The sequence below is a fragment of the Nylanderia fulva genome, unplaced genomic scaffold, assembly GCF_048542155.1.
Source record: "Nylanderia fulva isolate GAGA-0341 unplaced genomic scaffold, ASM4854215v1 Scaffold13, whole genome shotgun sequence".
NCBI classification, from domain to species: domain Eukaryota; kingdom Metazoa; phylum Arthropoda; class Insecta; order Hymenoptera; family Formicidae; genus Nylanderia; species Nylanderia fulva.
In genome coordinates this window covers 3224508-3246823 of record NW_028189518.1, presented here as the reverse complement: position 1 = coordinate 3246823, position 22316 = coordinate 3224508, and the positions used below count along the sequence as shown (strand labels likewise).

Below are 22316 nucleotides of genomic sequence, written 5' to 3'. Positions count from 1 at the left end.
ACGTCGGGCAGTGATAAGATCGGAAATATTTCCAGTCGCGCACGATGAAATGCCACGTTGCATGTTCGATGATGCAAGTTCTTTCTTTTTCCGTCGCGGTCGATTTCCGCGTCTTCTCCTTACGCAAGGCGGGCGGATCACTTTCTGGACAGAGACCACCTTTGTACAATTACGTTTTAGTGATGTGTCTTTGCAAACAATAATGGCATCTCTTGTCACTGCTCGTGAAAGCTGTCATCCTACGCGTCGACGCACATTACAGTGAAAAATCGGTTGGAATGAACGCAAAACAAAAGCATTTAAACGCCGAACCTATTGCACGATTTCTTATTCGAGTAATATTTATACATTTAATTTTGCACTTATAACTCTTAGAAAAATATTAAAAGTTAAAAATATTGTTTTTTGCAAAGATGTTATATCTATTAAAATTTAAAGTGCAGTTTATTAATTCAATTAAGTATTTAGAATTTTTCTAAACAAATTTTTTCTAAATTTATTAATGAAACTTTTATATTTATTAAAATTTTTATATTATTTGTTGTAACAATATAAAAATCAAAAATGTACTAAATTGATTGATCATAATATGTAATTGCATGATATTTATAATTAAGCAAAATTAATCAAAAATTGTTAAGTAAATGGAATTATATAATATGAGAAGAATTCGTAAAAAAGGGCACGACCGATCCAATAATGACCATAAAAGATACTTTTAATAAAGTGACGAAGGATAAAGTAGAGCTCTCGATTGAGTTTACAAGTAATTTGACAGCAGAAGTGCGATTTCACTTGGTACAATTTCGCCGACTTTCAATTACGCAAGATAAAGGAGCTGTCCAGTATATAAGCCTTTGTTGTCAAACAACTCTGCATGCATTGAAGAATATCTTTTTTCTATTGAATAAAATTCCTTCCTCCGAAAGTAAAGTTCCGACTAACGAGTTCTCTTTTTAGTTGCGAGATTCGATAAAAAAAAATTCGATTCATTGATCATTCATTGTTGAAAAAAGATATTTGGATACCTGACGATATTGAGGTTTATAACGATATTGGTTCTGTAAGGATATTGAAAGAATTGGAGCATTCATGGGAGGTTTACAAATGCGTAAAAAATTTAAAAAAAAATGAAATTGTTCATAAGAATGCTGTAACACAAATATGGACATTTACAACAAAGAAACATAAATTTATTTTGCTTATCAACAATGAAGTTAATAATTACAGAATGTGAATTATGAGCTGTATCAAGTGTATAAAATAATTTATGCACTTACATTCACGCACGACACATACAACTTTTTTTTCCATGCACGCTTTATATATTGTATATATTATATATATTCTTAATTGTAAAATAAAAATTTATATCTCTACGTACAACATCTCATAATTAATAATGTGTTATATTTAGAATGAAATACACGTATCTTTTCACCTTACAAAAAATATTTAGTTTTTGCGCTGTGTAACTTTAGCGCATTTGTTGGCAGTAATAATAATTTTTTTTTTACTTACCGACTTGACTAAATAATATCTGAGTGAATAATTTAACTATTTTTGTTCAAGAAATTTTTCCGACAGCAATCTTGTAGGAATATGTTATGCGATTTGGTATGTTTTGGCAGGTTAACGATGTGTAGCGAACTTCCCCCTATTTTATTAACATCAATACCCGATAATGTATCGGCTAAATCATCGTATTTATATTAAAGCATCAATACCGCCCAAACTGTCATTCCTATTGTGATTCCTATTGTGATCCAAGATGCATAGATCGATGTAGAACCGCCATAATATAAACCGCTACCGTAGACTTGCAGGCCTGCAGTTTCTATGCTTCTTTTGCAAAAGTCCCCATCTGTAACAGATTAAGATCACATTGAATTGTATAATTGCTTCCAGACTTACGAATCAAGAACGATATTCTGCAAACAACGAACAGCTTGCTTGCATTTTGGTTTCATAATCGTTTAGTCAAAACCGTTTCTCCGACAATAAAAATTGGCGAATTATAACGAAATAATTTCTAAGTGAAATAGTCGTGATATTCTTTGGGCGAAAAGAATATGTTATGGAGCTCGAGCGATCGTTTGCCAGAGGCAGAGAGAAAGAGAAAATAAACCGCTCTATAAAATCCCGTAATCGAGATCAACAGGAACAAAAACGGAACCTTGCGGCAAGTAAAGGGAGAGGCAGTCAATCTCCCTTTCCTTTTCTGATTTTTCGTTTCTCCAGTTTTGCGGATATTCGTCAAATTCATCTCGCTTGAGTCACGTGTCGTTCCGCTTGATTTGTTCATACATATAATATATTAAAAGCGCCCGTATCGATTTTACGTCTCACCAGATAACGATTTCTCCCACGTAATACAATTTAATCTCAGTTATAACTTTATAACCGTAAGCGGAAGGTATACAAAATGGAAACGTAAAGCTACTTAACAGTAACACGTTTCTTGTTATCTTGCATCGTGCACAATGAGATATTGCTTCATTCAGGTGGCATGACGTATTAACGCGATTTTTTTTATAAATGTCATGGTTGCGCTTGAGAAATTAACGATCTCTCTTGTGATTAAGTGTTGCTGGAAAAATTTAATAACATCAATCTTCCCAAGTGAAATATGAGAGGATAATTGGTAATACATAACTATAAAATGAGTACGTAGAATATATTGATTTCTTTGAAGAGATAGAATATAATCTAACTTTTAATTATATGCTATACTTTTACACAGCGCGCGTTATAGCGAATTATTTAAAATAAATTATATGGTCTCTGTACTTTTACTTTTTTTGTCACGTGTATACGACGAAGCAAGGATTGGATAACATTCAATTTTCCATTTTTGTGATTATATAAAAAATATGAGAATCCATTTCACCAGAAATCTAATATACTAATAAATCTACTCCTTTTATTACATCGCTTTTACGTATAACACGTGGACCGAAGAAGTTACGAGCAAAAAAAAATAACAGAGATCGAATTGAATTCAAATTTAAATTAAATTGCGTTTTATGATTTTTTTTAATCATGTTACGTAATTTGCTTTTTCGACCAGAATTATCTTCGAGAAGGAGTTTGCTTCTTATTTGGCATGACAAAATGTCGCTAAAGTAAACGCAAATTTCTCCCGTATTTTGTCGATTGTTTTCGTTAAAAATATTGACAGGACGTGCACGGACAAATTATGTAAGAAGAGCTGCAAGTGTCCAAGTTATTCTCAAATTTAGGTTAAGCTAACGATACTAACGCTGCCTGCATAACGCGCTGCAATCAGGCAAAACGAACTTCTGCAATGCAAATTGGTTATTCTCAAGCACACAACTCTCTAACATTACGTTGTCTCTTTTCACCTGCTGCGACTGGACATGACGAATATATTTTCCATGACTAATCCGTCTTCTTATTTCGTGATTTGCATTTTCTTTAAGGAAGTTCATAATTTTAAACGCATCCACCGCATCTCGATTTCAAGACAACCCCTTCTCTCTCTCAACCCCTTATATCTTTCATTAAAGTTATAATTGTTTCCTGTTGGGGAATAATATTCTGCGCAAGTATATAGACCAACCATGTGACTAGTGATCTCATTACATAATATTACGTACGCGCCATAGCTGGAATGATTTCTCGATCCGGCTCAATCACGCGTGCCAGTTCCTGATTGACCGCGTGAACGCGATATTCGCTCTCACGCGAGAAGAGAGAGATAGAGAAAGACCTCACGTACGTGCACGTGCAAATCTGGGCTTCCTTTCGGACGGAGATGCATCGGGGAATTATTACGATCGAACGGCGCAACTTGTACGCGATGAAGAACGAGAGTCTGCCAGTCAGTCGTCGAACGTGAATGTCTCACGACTCTCGTTCAACCCACCCCACTCGCTATGTTTACCATATTCCTTCCTAGCTCTCTTCTGCTCCAGCGGCCTCTCCTCATTTCGCAATATCTGCTGCTGGTCCCACGGGGCCAGAGCTCTACAATCGGCTTCCCCGACGTCGAACCGACCGCGTTGCTTTTGCGTTCCATCGCGGAAATAGCGCCAACATTTCCTTACCGTTATATATACCGAGGAAAGAAACCGTCTCGACAACGGGACTAGGAAGCCTTCTGCTCGAATAATTCGCATTTCTCGCATTCACCTTCCATCAACGTCGCGGTTATTCGTTTTTTTTTTTTTTTTTTTTTTTTTAAGAGAATTAAATCTCTCACTCCCCTGCTTCGAGATGTACAAGATAATTTTCATTTTCGTCGTGCTGCGGTTTTATCGAAATTCTTGCCCGTTTCTCTTCCGTTTTCTGGGAAGGGAGGGAAAGACATTTCTTAATTTATAACGTTTAACACGTAACACGTATTATATACACGTTTTACTTTCTTTACGAGAATCCGTAACTTATTCCGCTCCAAGTGCTCCGCTATATGCTTTCGAAATGCATCGACATAATTTATGGGATATAAGCGCAGCGCGATGTACTCGATGTCTGTATGCACACAATCCCGAGTTCTTTCCTATGTAATCGTTTTTTATATAACGTTTTTTGCCGACGACCGGCGTTAAAAATTTGGCAAGATGTGTGCACTGTAGATATAGGTGCAAGCCGTTAATCTCAATAATTTTCACCGATCGTAATTCACAGTCGAATGTCGTCATACAATGAACATTTGTAGCGCTTATACCGGTAAGTAGCACGTGGGAACTGCAACCTTCAATCTGTTACGGTAGAAAATTGCATCATTTGTAGCAAGTTTCATCGAAAGGTACCGGTTCACGCTAGGGCGGTTCTATACTAACACGTGGCATCGATCTCTGTCCCATCGCGAAAGAATCGCTAATTAGCTACACTGACAAAAAATGTTAACTTGACTAAACCTTTCGACTAAATTATTATTTTGTTAATTCAACACATAATATAATATTTAAATACGTTTTGAATTAATATGTTATATTTCATTTAAATATTTTTATACGTTCAATTGACAAAATAATATTTAGTTGAAAGGTTTAGTCAAGTTGACCAATTTTTTTTCCAGTGTAGAGATAATTAATCGTGCGGAATATCGCTGTAAATCGCGATACAAAGAGTATTGTATATAAAGTAATGTTGCCTTACCGTATGACCAGCCGACCACTTCACCCGTTCTCAAATTCTCGGTCCTCAACCAGTCCTCCAACGGCCGGAAGTATTCCCTAAGAGCGGATCCGTCTAATCTGGACTCACCAGTGGCTTCCCGAAGCGTTTCCTGCCAGGGAATGGAGGAACCCTTCTCCATCAATCTCCTATATAAACAATACATTTGTATCGTTTTATTAGGTAATTGGGTTTTTGATATAATTTAATATTATTATTAATAAGAACATATAAATATCAATCCCTTTATTATACAATGTCTAAATCATTGAAAATCTCAACAACAATTTTATCATATACCTAGAGAATTTTATCATATAAAATTAAATAACTTTAATTTTATATGTAGAGAATATATATGATTAAATGTGATTTTAAATGTTGTTTAAATGCAACTCCAATTTAAAAAAAAAAATTGTCAACGCTTTTATTGATGATATCTGCTGAATTATACTTTAATGAAATTAAGCGAAAGTAAATTTTGACGAAAGTGAAACTGTTATTAAATGAGAACATGCGAGAATATGCGGCTTTTTATTTTATTTGGAACATTATTAAAAAATGTAGGTATATGTCGCGTCATTGAGAAAAAGATATGCGTCATATAATCCGGTGAAATGATTACGTAAAGGCTACTCTCGAGTAATTCGCAGGTGGATAATATTCAGCAATGAGCTATTTATGGCTCGGCATTGTTGAAAGAACGTACTTCTCGCACAGAATGCTTCTCGTGAACATTTCACGAGAGAAAGAGTATAAGAAAGAACAGTGCATTTGTGCATAATGAGAAGTGTTGATGGCGCGCAATTTTATAACTTTGCCGTCAATTCCACAATTTTCTAACCGGGATATTTATCTCTAGTAATCTGTATTTGCTATGTGGTGACTCCTACTTTAACACGCTATAATCCATTTCTTCGGTAAATCGTTTCCACTGCGATTCCAATCTGCATAAGCGATTTATTTTGCATTATGACAGCAAAGTGTGTGTGTGTGTGTTTATATGTGGATACCGAGGAATTTATTATACCGTGCCGCTGTTTAAAATTCTAGAAAATAATTTATATCAACGTTGACGTCATATCTTTGACAATTATGATCTGCTTAATTAACTTAGATATGTTATATGTTATATTTATATTATCTTATACAATTTATATTTAGTTTTATTTCGACACATCTGATCTTGTTTCTCGACAATACTTTTCATTTTCATCTTTCTTTGCTATTTAAAATTTTAAAACATATAGAAACGTGTTGCAAATTTTTTGCAATTAATTTAGTATTCTGTTTTAGGATTTCCAGTTCCTTTGTAACATGTTATATATGCGGTAAACACAAATAAGCAATCTTTAGGTATATATACATTTAGCATTTTAATTTCAAATACAGGTCACAGACTGAAAAATGATGTCGCACTTGATTAAAAATTTAAAAAATTTTTATTTTTGTCTATAGATATATATGTATATTTCTTCTCATATGTATGTATTTTCTCTGCGACGTAAAAATTCAAAAAGCAATAAAGAATTATTACGTTCATACTTTTTGCTTTGCCGCTTTTCCTAAATTAAATTAAATACAAATTTAATCAAGGTGAAGCGAGACAATGATAAATTAATTTCAAAAGCGCAAAAGATGGAACGTAAATGAATTTTGATCAAGTCGTCGACACTGTCGACGATCATTATTTGCGCTCGTAATGCCGTGCGATCCAAGATTAAACGACGCTTTAAAGGCGATGCTACGGTCTGAGAACTGGTGCACCGTGCTGACGAGATGACTGTTTAGAGATACGCGATTATGCAACAGTGGCAGTATCCCGCGCCTCTCAAATCGATCGTTGGATCAACCGCGAACTCTCGCAACTTTTCCTCCGTGCATAATCACCGGATCGTCGACGATATTATAGCGCAACACTCGGTAACAGAATTTAGTGTATTCTTAACTTTGATGCTCGTTTAAAACAATATATTTCGCGGCTATATGTAAAATATTATGCTGCGTTGATTTTTTCAATCCCCGTCTAACAATTTAATGCTCGACTTGAATTTTTACATGTAGCAAAGTCAGTATCGACTGATAAAAAATATAAGATAATTTTAAAAAATGATTTACATGTGTATATGAGATTTTTTTATTCGATTATTTTATCAATTTAATATTCTTATATTTCTTTATAAATTTATTTATACATTCCATATGATTCACCCAATACGAAATCAGGTCAAGCAAGAATGATCAATCGGAGCAATATTAATATTCATATATCGTACGCGCTTGCAATCGTTTCAGGGCCGTACATTTGTTATGTCACAGTGGCTATCGCGCAACTGCAGTAATTTCATGTTATCAGAAATTGTGCGACCGACGGGTAGCTGCAATCACGACGCCGGCGTTACGAGATACGAGGCTTTTCGCCGTGCGAGATTTCGCAGAAATCAATCCTGCCTGTCGCTTCCGGTTTCTTCGAGAGAGAAACCTCGTTCTCGGAATAAGAAACCTTCATGCATCCGCCGTGCCTTTCGTGGGAAACGAAGTTTCATTGGTCAAAAAATATTTCGACGTGTCCGAGAGGGACTTGATCTCTCCCTTTTTCTTTCTAATTTTTTTCGTCATCAATTTATATCAATCGCATAATATCCGGTGTCGATACGTAGGCGAAATCAATACTTTTCGATCGACGATACAGGGATACATTTCACAAAGAGATACTGTGGGCGAGAAAATGTTTCGCCGATTAGATATTAATAGACAGATAACATGTTATCTTTTGTCTAAAATAAAAAAAGAGTAAACATAAACCTATTTGACTTAGAAACATTATACATAAATATCGTAGATCAGAAATAAACTTTGAAATTTTTGATATAAAAGAAGAAAATTATGCCGACATATGCTATAACTTATACCTACTATAGCATAAATAGCAAAAAGATAATAAAAAGAAAGAAATTGAATAGTGATCGTATTATAAATACATAATGTTAAATTACCGTTAATGCCAAACGGGACATGAGAATGAATATGAGATCGTGCTTTCATTGTGCCGGTCATTTAAATCGTATTTCTTTTTACGATTGTGGGTAGGGGATGAGCTCATGCATTCAGATTATTCTGAGGATAGTTACGCTCAATTGCATTTAAGACATAAATGTTGTACAGTGCACCGCAAAATTTTTCTGCCGTTTTTCGATCGAAGCAGAACTTTCAAATGATTCCTTTCCGATCCTCCGCGCGATCGTCCGTGACAACCAAGGACGAAGTACCAATTTGCATTTGCGTTTAAATCGCAGTATCGATAGCCGGCGAGTGGAATAAGTCAACCATGATGTCGTATATCTCTTTCGCAATTCAGAAAATTAACGTAATCGAGTGACATTAATAAATATATAATGAATATAATAATACAAATGAATTTAATGTAAACATCAATCAATGAAATCTTTTGATTAATTTCACGTGGAATTTTAATTTAATATTTCACAACTCAAACTAGTCTTTGCAATTTTTGCTAACTTAAATACCTGTTATTAATACCTCTGAAAATTATCGTCAAAAGAGATATGGATTTTAAATTTATGCAAAAATTAACGAATAGTATGATTTCGACGACATTAAACGTATAAAAAATATTAGTACATGTCGCGTGCGTGAAAAATTATTTATTTAAAAAATATTAGTAGAAGGATCGCAGAAAGCTTTCCATGCTAAAATGATATAAAATTTCTCTTGCTGATTTCAATTTAATTGTATTGTGCGCTTTATCCGGCTTGTGCTTGCGGAAACGTGGCAATGATTCGTAATCGTCTGCAGTTCTAGTAATATAATATTATATTACATCTCAGTTCTTAACTATAATATGTGTTATATCGCTCGTCCGGACTTTTCTCTAGCCGCTCGTGCGACGCCCACGAATCTTGCGTAGCGAAAACGGAAGTGTAACGCGTAACAACGCGGCGAGTTTCTTCGTCATTATTAACTGCGAACTCTCTCGTGTGGTATGATAGCCGTTTGCGTTCCTTTACATCACGCACGTACATTTTTACCGAGTACGCGGTTGTCGTAATCGTCGTAAAGCGAGAGGTCGAGATCGTCCTTCGATTACGGGAAATCAGGTGTGTTCAGTGGAATCTCGATTCTCATATCATGAATGATCTTCGATTGAATTTCCGTTTGGATAATTCATAACGCAACACTTTACGTATCGTAGAAAACTCTGAATAATAAGTAAATATTTTTAATGATAAAAATATTGAATAGATAAACTCCGATATTTATAAGTATTATTTCAATGAATTATCATTGGTCAGTGATCATTGGAGAAATATCATTCTTCGACGATTCTGATAATTATAATTTTGATTGCAAAGTTATATAAATCTTTATCCAAATTCTACGAAAATTTTAGTACTCTATTGATGCTTCTACCTATATGCAATATAATGAAATTCTATCGAGATTACTTTGGCTTTTGTGGAAACTATGGATATTGCAGGAAGCCTTAGCAGCTTGGTCGGTTGCCAAAAGATTTCGATCTACGAATCCCGATCATCTTCATACGCGGAACAATCCTTATCGAGTTTCCGCTTGCCAAGAGAATTATGCGACTTTCATCGTCTATATAAAACTTTACTCACGTTACGTCTATAAATGCGCACGAACGAGTCCGTGAACTAGGAGAACTACTACTAAGTATATCGTAAAGAGAAAAAAAAGAAGAAAACGAGAACGTTTCTACCATAAATTATCTCGTCGTTTGAATAACATTGTCTACCGTTCTAATACTTTTTATCATTTTATGTAATTCCTCAGCGAATACAATTTCGTAACTACGAAGAAAACACGTTCCAATTAAACTTGTGTGTGTTTTATTTTATATACTCCCCTTTTATAGCAATATAAATACATATGGTAGTCGCAACAGATTTACCTTTCCCCGCATCTCGTGACATTTTATGGCAAACATCAATTTTATTGTAGCTTATGTCAGCCTAATGAACGTGTCGGAATTTAATTATTTGGAATATTTCACGAGTCATATGTGAAGGTCGATCAGATTTTTAAAGTCTTTTTATAATTAAGTTAATCGTACACCGATCAAGTCAATATAATGAAAGATCTCTTTTGTTCAACAGAGATTTTTGAAATTATATTACTCTCCACAAATTTCATATTATATACTGTACAAATTTTTACTGCATATAATTAATGTGAAATCTAAATAATATGTGTGTAAATATCAATACGCGACGTTCACTTATAATCGTCCATGTGTTTCGTATTTTTACAGTTTCTCTCAGCTTGATTACTAGCTAACAATAAGATCCGCGCCTCGTTCGTCGCGTAGGCGGCCAACAATTATTATTATCGTGATATTTATCTCGATCGAACAAAGTTGTTGGAACGACACGACGCATCGTAATAATGTCGAGAGACAAATACCGGATTGGCGACCGGCGGAATTGCGGAACCGAATAAAGAGATTTCCCTCTCGTTAACCCAGATAACGCTCGCCAGAAGATTGCTGTTGGGAAGGCTCGATCCGGTCGAGGAGCGATCGGTGATATAATCGAGTTCTTAATATCGATATATGCAATAATTTATTTTTAACTCAACTTTCGAGCGAGTACAAGCCGCAATTCACCGTTAAAAAAAATAAAAGGGCGCCGTGAAAATCCCCACAGCATCTTGCACGGTAGAACGATACGATCTAACAATGCACGCCATTACGATGTGTACGTACATACGCATGTTGCAATATTCGCGAGAGGATCACGATCATGCTCGCGTGTGCATAATGCATCCCGTAATCAACGACGAGAAAACGCAATCCCGGCGCCGACCGTCAGTTTTCGCGCCTCGTCAAGACTATGTAAACACGACGCTACTTTAATGCCCCACGAAGGTGTTCTCTCAGCATCTACCTTTCTCAAAACAGCCCACTGTATTATTACATATGCCCGTGCATTATGTCACGTGTACTTTAATTTAATGATTTTATTACAAGCACGATTTTTATTATTTCTAGCCAGAATTAAATACATTAGTTTTTCGAGAAGGACCAGCGTTTAACAATTTAAAACAATAATCGAAATAATCAGAAATCTTTTCTTCATATTTGCATTTTAATATATTAAATTATATATATACAGATTTTTTTCTGTAGAGGAGAATATTAAAATATAATCTTTTAAAAGTCAATAAAATACAAAAATAGATTGCCGACACAAGTCATTGTTTAAAAAATGTGGGTCTTTACCAATTTAGGGTTATTAGTTTCTCTTAGTACCAACAATAATTAGTATTATTACACAAGTTATTACAGTCAGTTAGTGTCTATATACTGACGAGCGATCATTTGCAAGATATCCATACGAGAACAAACATTGCAATGATACATAATTATCAATGTCGAAATCATAGAGATCGTCATTTTATGCTTCATACTCCAAATATAGCTATACTAGGAGCATTATGGTGGATGAGAATATTATGGGGTTGTGTAACAATGAATAAATGCGCAAACTAGATGCGTTCAACTAGACATCCGCGCAGTAGTGATATAAAACTAAATTAGCAAATTTATAAACGTGACATAGTCTGAAATAAACTGTAATTTAATCTCAAATATCCATGATGGTAATTGACGCGACGATTTAATTTACACAATTTGCATTTATGCTCAAGAGACACCGGCATAGTGTCTTGTGTCAAGTCACGCACATCAGCAATAAAGAGGCATCTGAGATTTTAGATTATCAGATCCGGAATAATGGCGGATTGAATTCTTGATAGACTAATCGATAGCTTGGGTTTAATTATTATAATAAAAATGTTCTTATTTTTTTATATACATATGTATTATCAATGGAGGTAATATGATGCAAGTCGAAATGTGGAAATTTTCGTTTTAAGAAACGTCACGTCCGTTGTATTATTATTATATTATTATATTAAATGTGCGACATAATATATATTTTTAATTTATTTAGTACACATATAAGTTTATTTGATTAATAATATATTTTGCATTTCTTGTCTATATGAGTTTAATGGTTTCCGCTAATCATTTTGATACATGGATTATTGGATGGATTAACAATTAATTATAATTGTGTTAAACTATTTATTTAAGCATGATTAAATTGATAAATAACGCATTTTATGATTACATACTTAATTGTGGTTAATAAATAACGTTTAAAGTTTTTTAAAGTTTTTTCATGTTATAAATATATGCGGATAGCATTATATACCTATGTCTGTGTGTGTATAAATCAACTCGCGGATTTGAATTTTTCTAAATGATTTAGTAGGGTAAAATTGTGACGCCATTGCTAAAAACAAGAGCGTTTTGCATATTCTTTTACATTAAAATTAATATTCCGTTCATTTCTAAATTTGTCGCGATGACCAAGTAAAATGCGACGAGATGCGATGATCTTTTTTTATTCTTTTTCGGAAGATTCCAGTTTCTATACGGGTGATAATTACGCGCCTGCATTAATTTTTACATATCAATTTTAGCCTTGAATCATAAAAAATTCGGGGCCAAAAATGTCAAGATCCGGAATGAGATAGCGATCGAGTTCGTGGCCCCACCTTGCTGTGGTATTTTATAGATTCCTGACATTTTAGACTGGCTCTGTGACAGTATAATGAAGTTAGGTCGAACCAAAAATTCTTGTTTACGAAAATAATAGTCATAATTCACAGCTTTCGAAAACGAAGTGGGCAATAAACGAGTCGTCGCTATCATCGGAAATTTCTTTTTTTTTACGTTTTTCATTCAGAAACATTTTAGGATGGAGATAATTAGCTTTGAAACTAAGATTATTGCGATAAAATTAAATGATAGATTTTCTAATACTAGGCTTTACAAAATTAAAAATAAATTTGAAATAAAATATTTATACAAAAATAATTCCGCTTTGTGATATGCATGCTTATGATATGTGTGTTTTAGTTATTTTTTAAAAAATATTTCTTATTAAACTTAATTTTTTCAATGATAAATTATTAAATTAAGGCCATGTGTAACGAGCAATACGATATTATTTTATTATTGAGAAGAAAATTCTTAATTTGAAATAATAATTGTACAAACGTTTCGAGCTCTACTTGCTCCTCTTCAGTGCGCAAAAAAATAGTGATAATAAATAACGATAATAAATAAATACATAAAATTCTAATAAAAAATCCGCAATACATAGTCAATATAAGTTATATAGTTGAGTCATAGTTAAAACGCAAAATATATTTACAATGAATTGAGACCATTAAAATAGTTCAACAAAGTAAGAACCCAATTAGAAGCAGAATGATTCGTCCGGTTATTCATAAAATATATTAGAATTATTAATAAAAACTTGGAGTGACACTTATATATTGCTCCAAATGAACCACTTATCGTTATTTGAGCATTGGTATGTGATGTTTTGATTAGGTATTAATTTTGCATTAATTTTTTCAACAGTGTTCTTGCTACATATTGAGGAAAAGAACCTATGTATAAAGCAACAAATGATGACGCCGCAATATTATTGAGTGGTTTCCTTCATCCTGTTTCCTTTCTCTCATTGTGTTGTGTCATTCTCCATGATCTACTTTTTTTTTTATTTAACGAAAATTACACAATAGTTTCCCGATTTAAGTAGATTTAAGTTAGATTTTTATCTTTGTTAAAATATGCAAACATAAATGGCTAACATTTTATTGTGTTATTATTTTAGGTGTATATTTTACGCAAAAAAATTTGTCAATATTTATTTTAATTACGTGTAATTAATATTTGTCGACGTGTTATTAAATATTTCATAGTTACCAAATTTTATATTCTTTCGCGCTATACAGGACTCTAATGCGTCGTTCAGTTTGTAAAGGTACTTGTGTTTTTCTATCTCTATATATTGCACACGGCTACTTCATATTACGTGTTGGATTGAAATACGGTCGCAAAATAACGGCGCAGTTTTTCCAACCGTAATAAAAATGTGACGCGATCTGCAAGCACGTCAAACGAAAAAAAGATTGCTTTTCGCATTTTGCCCGCAAATGGTCGCGGATTCAACGTAGCCGCTCGTTGCGATCGATCCTCGGCGTTTGTAAAGAAACGTATACTATATTGCGAAAGCATATACGTACAGTACACGTAGATTAAAAACTGATTATTAAAAGGCCGCTTTTACGCCTGCGTTTCCGTTTTTGAACGGGCGTATTTTGATGCGGCGGATTTTGCGCAAGAGACGTAGCGTAAAAGATGACGCTAAAGACTTTCTGCTTATCCGGTTTAAGAGAAGGACGACGATTTATTAGATTTTTCAACACTCACCCCAAGATTCCGCCGGCCTGGGGGTTTCTGTAAAAGTCGCATCTGTGCAGCGGTCTTCTGGAATTGTCGAGGAATCTCTGTCCCGCAGCTTGGCAAAGAGAGCGATACAATTGGAATTGAAGAACGCCAGCCACGAAATTCCTGTAAAATATGAGAGAAAGCTAATTAACTTATACCATGCCTCTTACGCGTTTCTCAACATACTTAATAACTTTGAATTAGCTTCTTAAGAAGCTTTATAAGAAAAAATATCGCATAGTGTAAGGATAATCTCGAAAAAAGTGTGTTTATCATGCAAAAATTCAATGATAATTTATTAAATCGATAAGCTGATTTTCTGTTACGTCTGATAATTTATATGAGTTTGTAATATACTCATAATTTTCATTTTAAGCTTGAAAAATATATTAACAAAATTTAAAAAATTGCAAAATATATTTCATAAGACAGATAAGACTATGAAAATTGTACGATAATAATTGTATAATATAATTATATAATTCATGTAATTTATGAGTTAATATAAATCAATGAAATCTTTATTTTTTGTGTTATGTTGATTGTAAAAAAAAATAGATTTATTTAAAGATTTTTTCATTATGCTTTTTTATTAAATTCGTGATTCAAGACAAAAAGACTTTAAACGTAGCTGATGCTAATCTTAGTCACGTCTAAGATGTCAATTTTCATGAATCTTGAGGATCTGCAAGGCTAATGTTAACAGGGTCAGTGAGGTCACGAAGACTCTCGATCTCTATGAAAACGAGTAACAGATGGGAGATAAAATATTCTCGCCTCCTCCGTATAGAATATATTGCCAGGTGGTTAAAAAGAGAGGCAACAAACGAGTAAGTATGTTGTCGTTTCACCGAGAGAGAGACTCTTCGGCAACGACCTTTACGTAATAATCATTCGGAAATCGCGGATCGGTATTACGATCGGGATTCCAACACTTTTTCTTTCCACGATTGTAACAGTGCTCTCTCGCGCGGATTCTCGTCGTTTGAAAATATATGACGAGAGTGTCGTAACACACGCATGACATCTGAATATATATATATTGCGACTTGCGTTACGAGCATTACTCATGATGTCATCGACGAAATTAATGAAATTCATGATTTCCCAGCCTAAACACGTTTCAGGAAGAAATCGAAAAGTAACGCAAGTCGTCCCGGATTCATATCATCGCGATTTTATAATCGATTTTATAATGAATGTATAAACAGCTGTATATACTTGTAATACCTTTTTGATTACAGTAATTATTATTGCGCGTTAATTTGTGAATCTCGCACATCATCAAAAATTGAGGGAAATTTTTGTAAGCGGCAGAATTTAAGTTGTAATAATTAGGGATCGAAACGTAAAATTTTGGCATAAATTTTATCGCATTGCAACATTCAACATAGTAAAATAATCATTTAATTTCGCAATTTTATGAGCGTTTTTACTAGGGAATATTATCGATTAACCTTCCTTGCTCACCCACACTTAACGGGTGGGCGAATGCATCGAAATGGCATCGCGGGAGAGTGAAACCAAGTCGTCATATTGATATTCAAGGGGAAGTAACCGTATTGCGAGGAAACGATTGAATCAGGTTACACGGTTGAATAGTATCGAGGTGAGACCTTCGCCCTGAATGACAGGTATCGCGATAGCTTCGACCATTTTGATATACTTTTTCAATTAAAAGTAAATAAAGTTTGTAAATAAAGATTTCATTAAAATAAAAAAAATATTACGTTGATCATTAATATCAAAAAGTACGAACGCGAATATGATCTAACGAGAGAGAAAGTTTAAACAAAAAATTTGATGAAAAATTAAAGAAGATACAGATATGCGACAAGAACATTTTTATATATCTTTCTCATATTATCTTATATTATCATTTATGTTATGTACGTGTTGAAGTTTGATTGCGTGTCTTTCAGGATATTCACAGACATGTGGATTTATTATAAATCAGAATAATTATCGCTGTCAGGGGAGTTTTAAGTGTAAGCGCAGGAGATTCAACTAGTTAAGCCAGACCCGACTGATATAGCGTTTGTCTTTTAAAGTATCTGTCGGCTCAAGAATTATATGCATATATAGACTGATAATTAATTGTGAAATAATAAAATATATATCCATTTACGATTAAATACGACACTTTATATTATTTTATATTAATATAAATCTGATATTCTTTTATACGTATATTTTAATCAATTTAATATACAGATCCTATTAATTTTTCTGCATTGCAAATGTAATTTATTTAATTCGTCATTGATTTTTTTTTATTAATATGAATTTATTTACTTTTATAAATTTCCAATAATTATTAGTCACACTCACGATATCAAGTTATTAAATATTTTTGAGAACATGAGAATTTTTAACTTTAATTCGATGAATTCTTCGAAAAGCCGATTTATCAATATTTATTACATGGATTAAAACAAACAATTCTATTGATTTAAATAATAATCTCTTTTTCTCTCTCTTTATATCTCTATTCCGTATTGCGAAACATTAATGATATACTTTCGCCTATGAAAAAGCAAATTATTACTGCATGCTGTGGATTTCTGCGAATACATTTCTTTGTCCGATATACATATATTTGCCGAGTAAAGTGATATAATACTGCACGTGAACACCGTTCGCGTAAGGTGATCATGTCCAATGGATAATGCGGTGGTAAACATCGACATACTTAGCCGCGTGCGAAACGGAGAGAAGGAGATGGAAAGCGGAACTTCACCGACTTTAGAACGGGATTGCGACGTGGGTCCGCATGTCCCTCGAAAGGGAGCAATGCTACACCCACGAGATCGGCGGGAGATAAATTCTAGGCGGTGTGTCTTACGTTGTCTGTCATGTGTATGCGCATGCATGTATATATGTATGTATATGCGTCTGCATTACGCGGTTACAGAAGGCGTTGGGCGAGGTAAGGACGAAAACGGAACGGTAATATATAGCTAGAAAGGGAGAGGATGCATGATGACGTTGATCGCGCGCGATTCGCGTGACCGTTGCAGTCGATTGCTACGAAAAATAACGTATTCAAGTGCCCGTAGCTGAAACACGTTACGTTGCGTCAGTGCGATCGGCATACAACAAGTTTTTCAGCTGGGAAAGACATTGGAAAATGATAGGAATTTTTATTTTCGAAATTATCCAAGTTTTTTTGCAATCACTTTACCGGTGTATACCATAATTTTAAATCCTCTCAATTTCCTCTTCATTATCAAAGCGATTTTTTTGACATTTATTAGCTCTAACAATTAATTGAGCTATTCTTCTAATTTTGATGAGTAATAATGTACAACAAATTCAAATTGTGTGATTCGCTATCTGAAAAATCATTTCTCACAAATTTAAAATCATGACTAGAATAATGAAGCTCGGAAGCTATGTTTCTACTATATTCAAAAGGTAAGATGGAAAGTGGAAAATTTATAATATAGAGGCATGTGGAGAAGGTAAATGCTGAAATGTGAATTATGCATTCTCTTGTAGGGGGACATGAAATTGTAGGGAAAAGGTAGGAAATTAGTATAATTTACTGACGGGAAAAACTAGGCTGGCATGTCAATGCTACCTATAGGCGCATGTATGCGCCATGTAATTTATTATAGATTAGTATTAGAAACAAAACAAAATTAGTAATGGAGAAAACAAAAGTTTTATTAGAAAAGTTTAATAAAAATATATAGATATATATAATAATTCTATTAGACGATTAACTTTAGCAATTGACTGTGGCAAAATGTACAATATATGCGCATATATTAAAATATGAAATTCTGTAAGACGCGCAATTTTCGATTGCGTTTCAACGATTGCGAGTCAATCCCTCTCCTAGATGGGGTTTTTCCCGACTTCCGTTCCACTGGCGAAGCGTCTCTACTACGACACGTACATGCGTAGTAAAAGTTGAAAATCCAAACTCGAGCACACTTTAACTGCATCTCGAAACGGAGTTAATGGCGAGCGAAAAAGTTTAGAAAATATCGTCGGAGCACGTCCGACACGCGACACCAAAAAAATGGACAATTTAACTTTCGACAATTTTATAAAATTGTATTCAACCTGTATATATCGACTTATAAATCTCTCGCAAGAGTGAGGGAACCGACACGTGCCAAAATGTCACGATGACAGGACCAGTGGTCGCCGTGAGTGATGAATGTCACATTTTATCCGCACGATATTACTGACGGTATCCGTGTCGGCTGACAGAGATTTGCCGGCAGGCGAATCTATCCGAGTCGAACTCTCGTGAAATGTTACGTACGAAGAGGCGAGTTTTTACGCGCTGTCAATCTAAGTTTGTCCGAACTGGAAAGGCACGCGGATACGATCGATGTCTCGTCGACGGCTTCCGATACTAACATAAGGGACGTTACGACGGCCAATCGGTATGTCCGTCGTTCCTCTCAGAGAAAGTATAAAACTAAAGCGCAATCGAGGTACCTGCGAAGACATGTGAAAAAAAAAAAAAAATATCAGGTAACGCGAGCACAAGTATTTGACGAAGAAGGAAGGGAACGAGATCCGTTCGTCGAAGAAGGAGAATTTGTTCTTCGCAACTTGCGCGAATGTGCGTGCGTATGTGTGTACAGTATAGGGAAATTGAAGAGGGGGAGTAAGGTGTCTGTCCCAAAGGGGAGTGGTAGAGTCGGTAGGTCCGTCATCGTCGTAGTTGAACAAAGAGGTATAACGTGGGGGTACATGACTTGGGGCCCCGACGGGCCCCGGGTGGCGAAGGCGAAAGTGTGCCGCGTATATAAGGCCAGGAACCGACGGCAATCAGCATCCAGTTCACTCCTGGACGCACCCGGAACATCGCGAGAGCAAAAATGAGAATCCTGGTACGTCCTTGGTAGTTGCTGCATTCGTTTGCATATACTTTTCGTCCTGGTGTCGCGTCGTCGGAAAGCGAGTAACGTCGTACGTGAACGTGTATCGAGGAGGCTCAGATAGATATAATATCTACGAGAAGTGAACGAGATTAATCGGGGGTGCGGATCGTTTCGAGAAAGATTAAAACCCGCGTATATATAGACTCGTAAATCATGCGTTAAAGAATTCCACGAACGAGTTGCACGCGGAGTGTATTCCGAACGCATACTAATGCCGGACAACTTACGCGACTTGAATAGTTTTCATTTTATCGCGAAATAAAACGATCGCCTTTATATGTAATGAGCTTTAATCTCACGACGTTTTGTTTCTGAATTCTAAAGAATTTTTCTTACATCGTGCGGTGATGTATATGTGTATTTAATTTTAAACCAGACTAGATTTTTTAAGCATAAAGAAAATTAATATATAATATGTATAGAAAACTAATATATCTGCAAATTTGAAGTATCGAGTCGATATCGAAGATACGAGCGGTTGACAGATATTGTTAATAAAACGGGTTCAGACTCGCAGATTTAATATTTTGAACTTTCTAATACACGTTCTTCGAGAACTTGTTTTCCTATTGGACGTTTCGAGTATTATATACAATAATAAAGCGCAATCGAGATAATTACGTGAAGCATAATGAGAGATAATATTGCGTATTTTCTAGATTTGCGTGACTGTTGCCGCCCTCGCGGTTACAACAGTATTGTCGGAGGAGACCGCGAAAGTCGAGAAGTCGGTGGAAGCGAAGTCCGGAGGCGAGAAGAAGCAAGAAAAGCGCGGCCTGTTAGGTCTCGGCTACGGCTACAGCTATGACGGTGGATACGATATTGGATCAGGTGGACACGTCGGTCTCGATTTGGGCAATATCGGATACGCCGGTCACGGATACGGCGGTCACGGATACGCCGGTCACGGATACGGCGGTCACGGATACGGCGGATACGGCGGATATATCGGCGGCCACGACCACGTAAAGACCGTGACCGTAGTGAAGAACGTCGCCGTGCCATACCCCGTGGAGAAACATGTGCCCTATCCGGTAGAGAAGCCCGTACCGGTCCCCGTCAAAGTGCCCGTACCGCAACCGTACCCGGTTGAGAAGCACGTGCCTTACCCAGTCAAGGTCTACGTGAAGGTGCCCGTTCACGTACCCCAACCGTATCCGGTAGAGAAGAAGGTACCCTACCCGGTTCACGTACCGGTCGATCGTCCTGTCCCGGTCAAGGTTTTAGTACCGCAGCCTTATCCCGTAGAGAAACACATTCCGGTCCCGGTTAAAGTACCAGTACCGCAACCGTATCCCGTCGAGAAACCAGTTCCGGTACCAGTCAAAGTTCCGGTCCACGTACCCGCCCCTTACCCGGTCGAGAAGCTTGTACCTTATCCAGTCAAGGTCCCGGTCGACCGTCCAGTTCACATACCCGTTCCCAAACCCTACCCCGTACACATTGAGAAGCACGTGCCTTACCCAGTCGAGAAGCCGGTACCTTATCCCGTGAAGGTCCCAGTTGACAGGCCGTACCCAGTCCCGGTCGAGAAGCCCTACCCTGTTGCGGTTAAGGTACCAGTACCTCAACCGTATCCCGTTGAGAAACCAGTGCCTTACCCGGTCGAGAGACCCGTGCCGGTAGCAGTCAAGGTCCCGGTCGACAGGCCGTATCCCGTTCACATCGAGAAACCCGTGCCTTATGCGGTAGAGAAGCCCGTGCCTTACCCGGTTAAAGTGCCGGTAGCTGTGCCGGTGCATCACGAACATCACGGACACGAGGGTGGCTACATCGTTGGTGGATACGGTGGCGGATACGGTGGCGGATACGGTGGCGGATACGGTGGCGGATACGAGGGTGGCGATGTAGGCTACGGTGGCTACTCTGGTCATCATCACTAACATCGCAATTCACGGTTGGTTCTCCGTCGTCGTCCTACGAAGAACTCTCCACCATCTCGCCCGCGCGCGCGACGACGGATAACCACGAGGATCTTGTCTTAGAAATACGAAGAACCGATTCGAAACGTTGCCGTGCGGCGCAGCGATATCCGCCACTCTGTACCTGGATCGGATCGGGGACGATCTTTTGCCAGACGATCGCGTACCGATCCATTGTACTCCGATCCCGATTATAGTCGCAACGAGGGCGCGGCACGGCGACGTGTGCCAGTTAGGAAGAACGAATGACCAATAGGAATGTACTCGTCTTTAGCGATCTTCGCTCGAGAGCAGCTCGCTTGTCTGTCTTACTTTTGTACCGATATTAGCAAAGTATGTATTTTTTTACAGAAAATGAAATAAATATTATTGTAAAGTAGTCATACACTCCCTGACTATACATATATATTTTCTGTAACTGATTTATTTATCCTGATTCCTACGTATTTTCCTTCTTATAAAAAAGATTAGGAAAAATGTGAAAAAAATTGACGAAAATGGTTTAAAATACACTCAATTGTTGAATTTATGATGACTTTTAAATGGAAAAACGTTGAATGATAGAACATATTTTAATGCTGCAAGAGAGCATAGCGTGTAAAATAATATTGCGTAGAGAGAAGGCATATTAAGAGAAGCACATTTTAAGTCAAAAATTTATAAAATTAGCAAAAAGCAACAGTTGTAAATGAGCGTGATTTAATGTGTATTGTTTTATTTAGAAATATGTTATTTTTTGGTTTTTATTATATATCTATAAATAATATATTGATAACATATAAAATGATATTTAATGAATATGTATATTAATATATTGTTTTTGATATTATTAAAATATTTGCAAACAGGAAAATGTCATTAAAACAATTCGAGAGAGGAATATTAACTGTTTTTCAATTACCTTATTGTTAACGCTGTTAGGCTATATTCTTTATAACAATCCTATATTCGTTATTGACAAATGTCACTGCATTCTATTGACAACACGAAATT

At 35.9% G+C, this 22316-nt stretch overlaps 2 protein-coding genes across 2 annotated transcripts in view; one reads left to right on the top strand and one right to left on the bottom strand.

Moving 5' to 3' along the window:
* Positions 1 to 1167: 1167 nt before the first annotated feature.
* Ance-3 (angiotensin-converting enzyme Ance-3) overlaps positions 1168 to 22316 on the bottom strand; it is a 49445-nt gene continuing 28296 nt past the window's right edge. The window contains exons 11-13 of the mRNA XM_029304631.2: positions 14477 to 14617; positions 5125 to 5291; positions 1168 to 1864 (exon numbers count right to left, since the gene is read on the bottom strand). Coding sequence (XP_029160464.2) covers positions 1713 to 1864; positions 5125 to 5291; positions 14477 to 14617 — 460 coding nt within the window. The 3' untranslated portion in view covers positions 1168 to 1712. The remainder of the gene's footprint in view (positions 1865 to 5124; positions 5292 to 14476; positions 14618 to 22316) is intronic.
* On the top strand, positions 19270 to 21729 carry LOC114932436 (uncharacterized). Its single transcript, XM_085479797.1, has 2 exons — positions 19270 to 19350; positions 20061 to 21729. Exons 1-2 carry the CDS (start codon positions 19339 to 19341, stop codon positions 21282 to 21284), a joined length of 1236 nt encoding a protein of 411 aa, XP_085335923.1. The 5' UTR covers positions 19270 to 19338; the 3' UTR covers positions 21285 to 21729.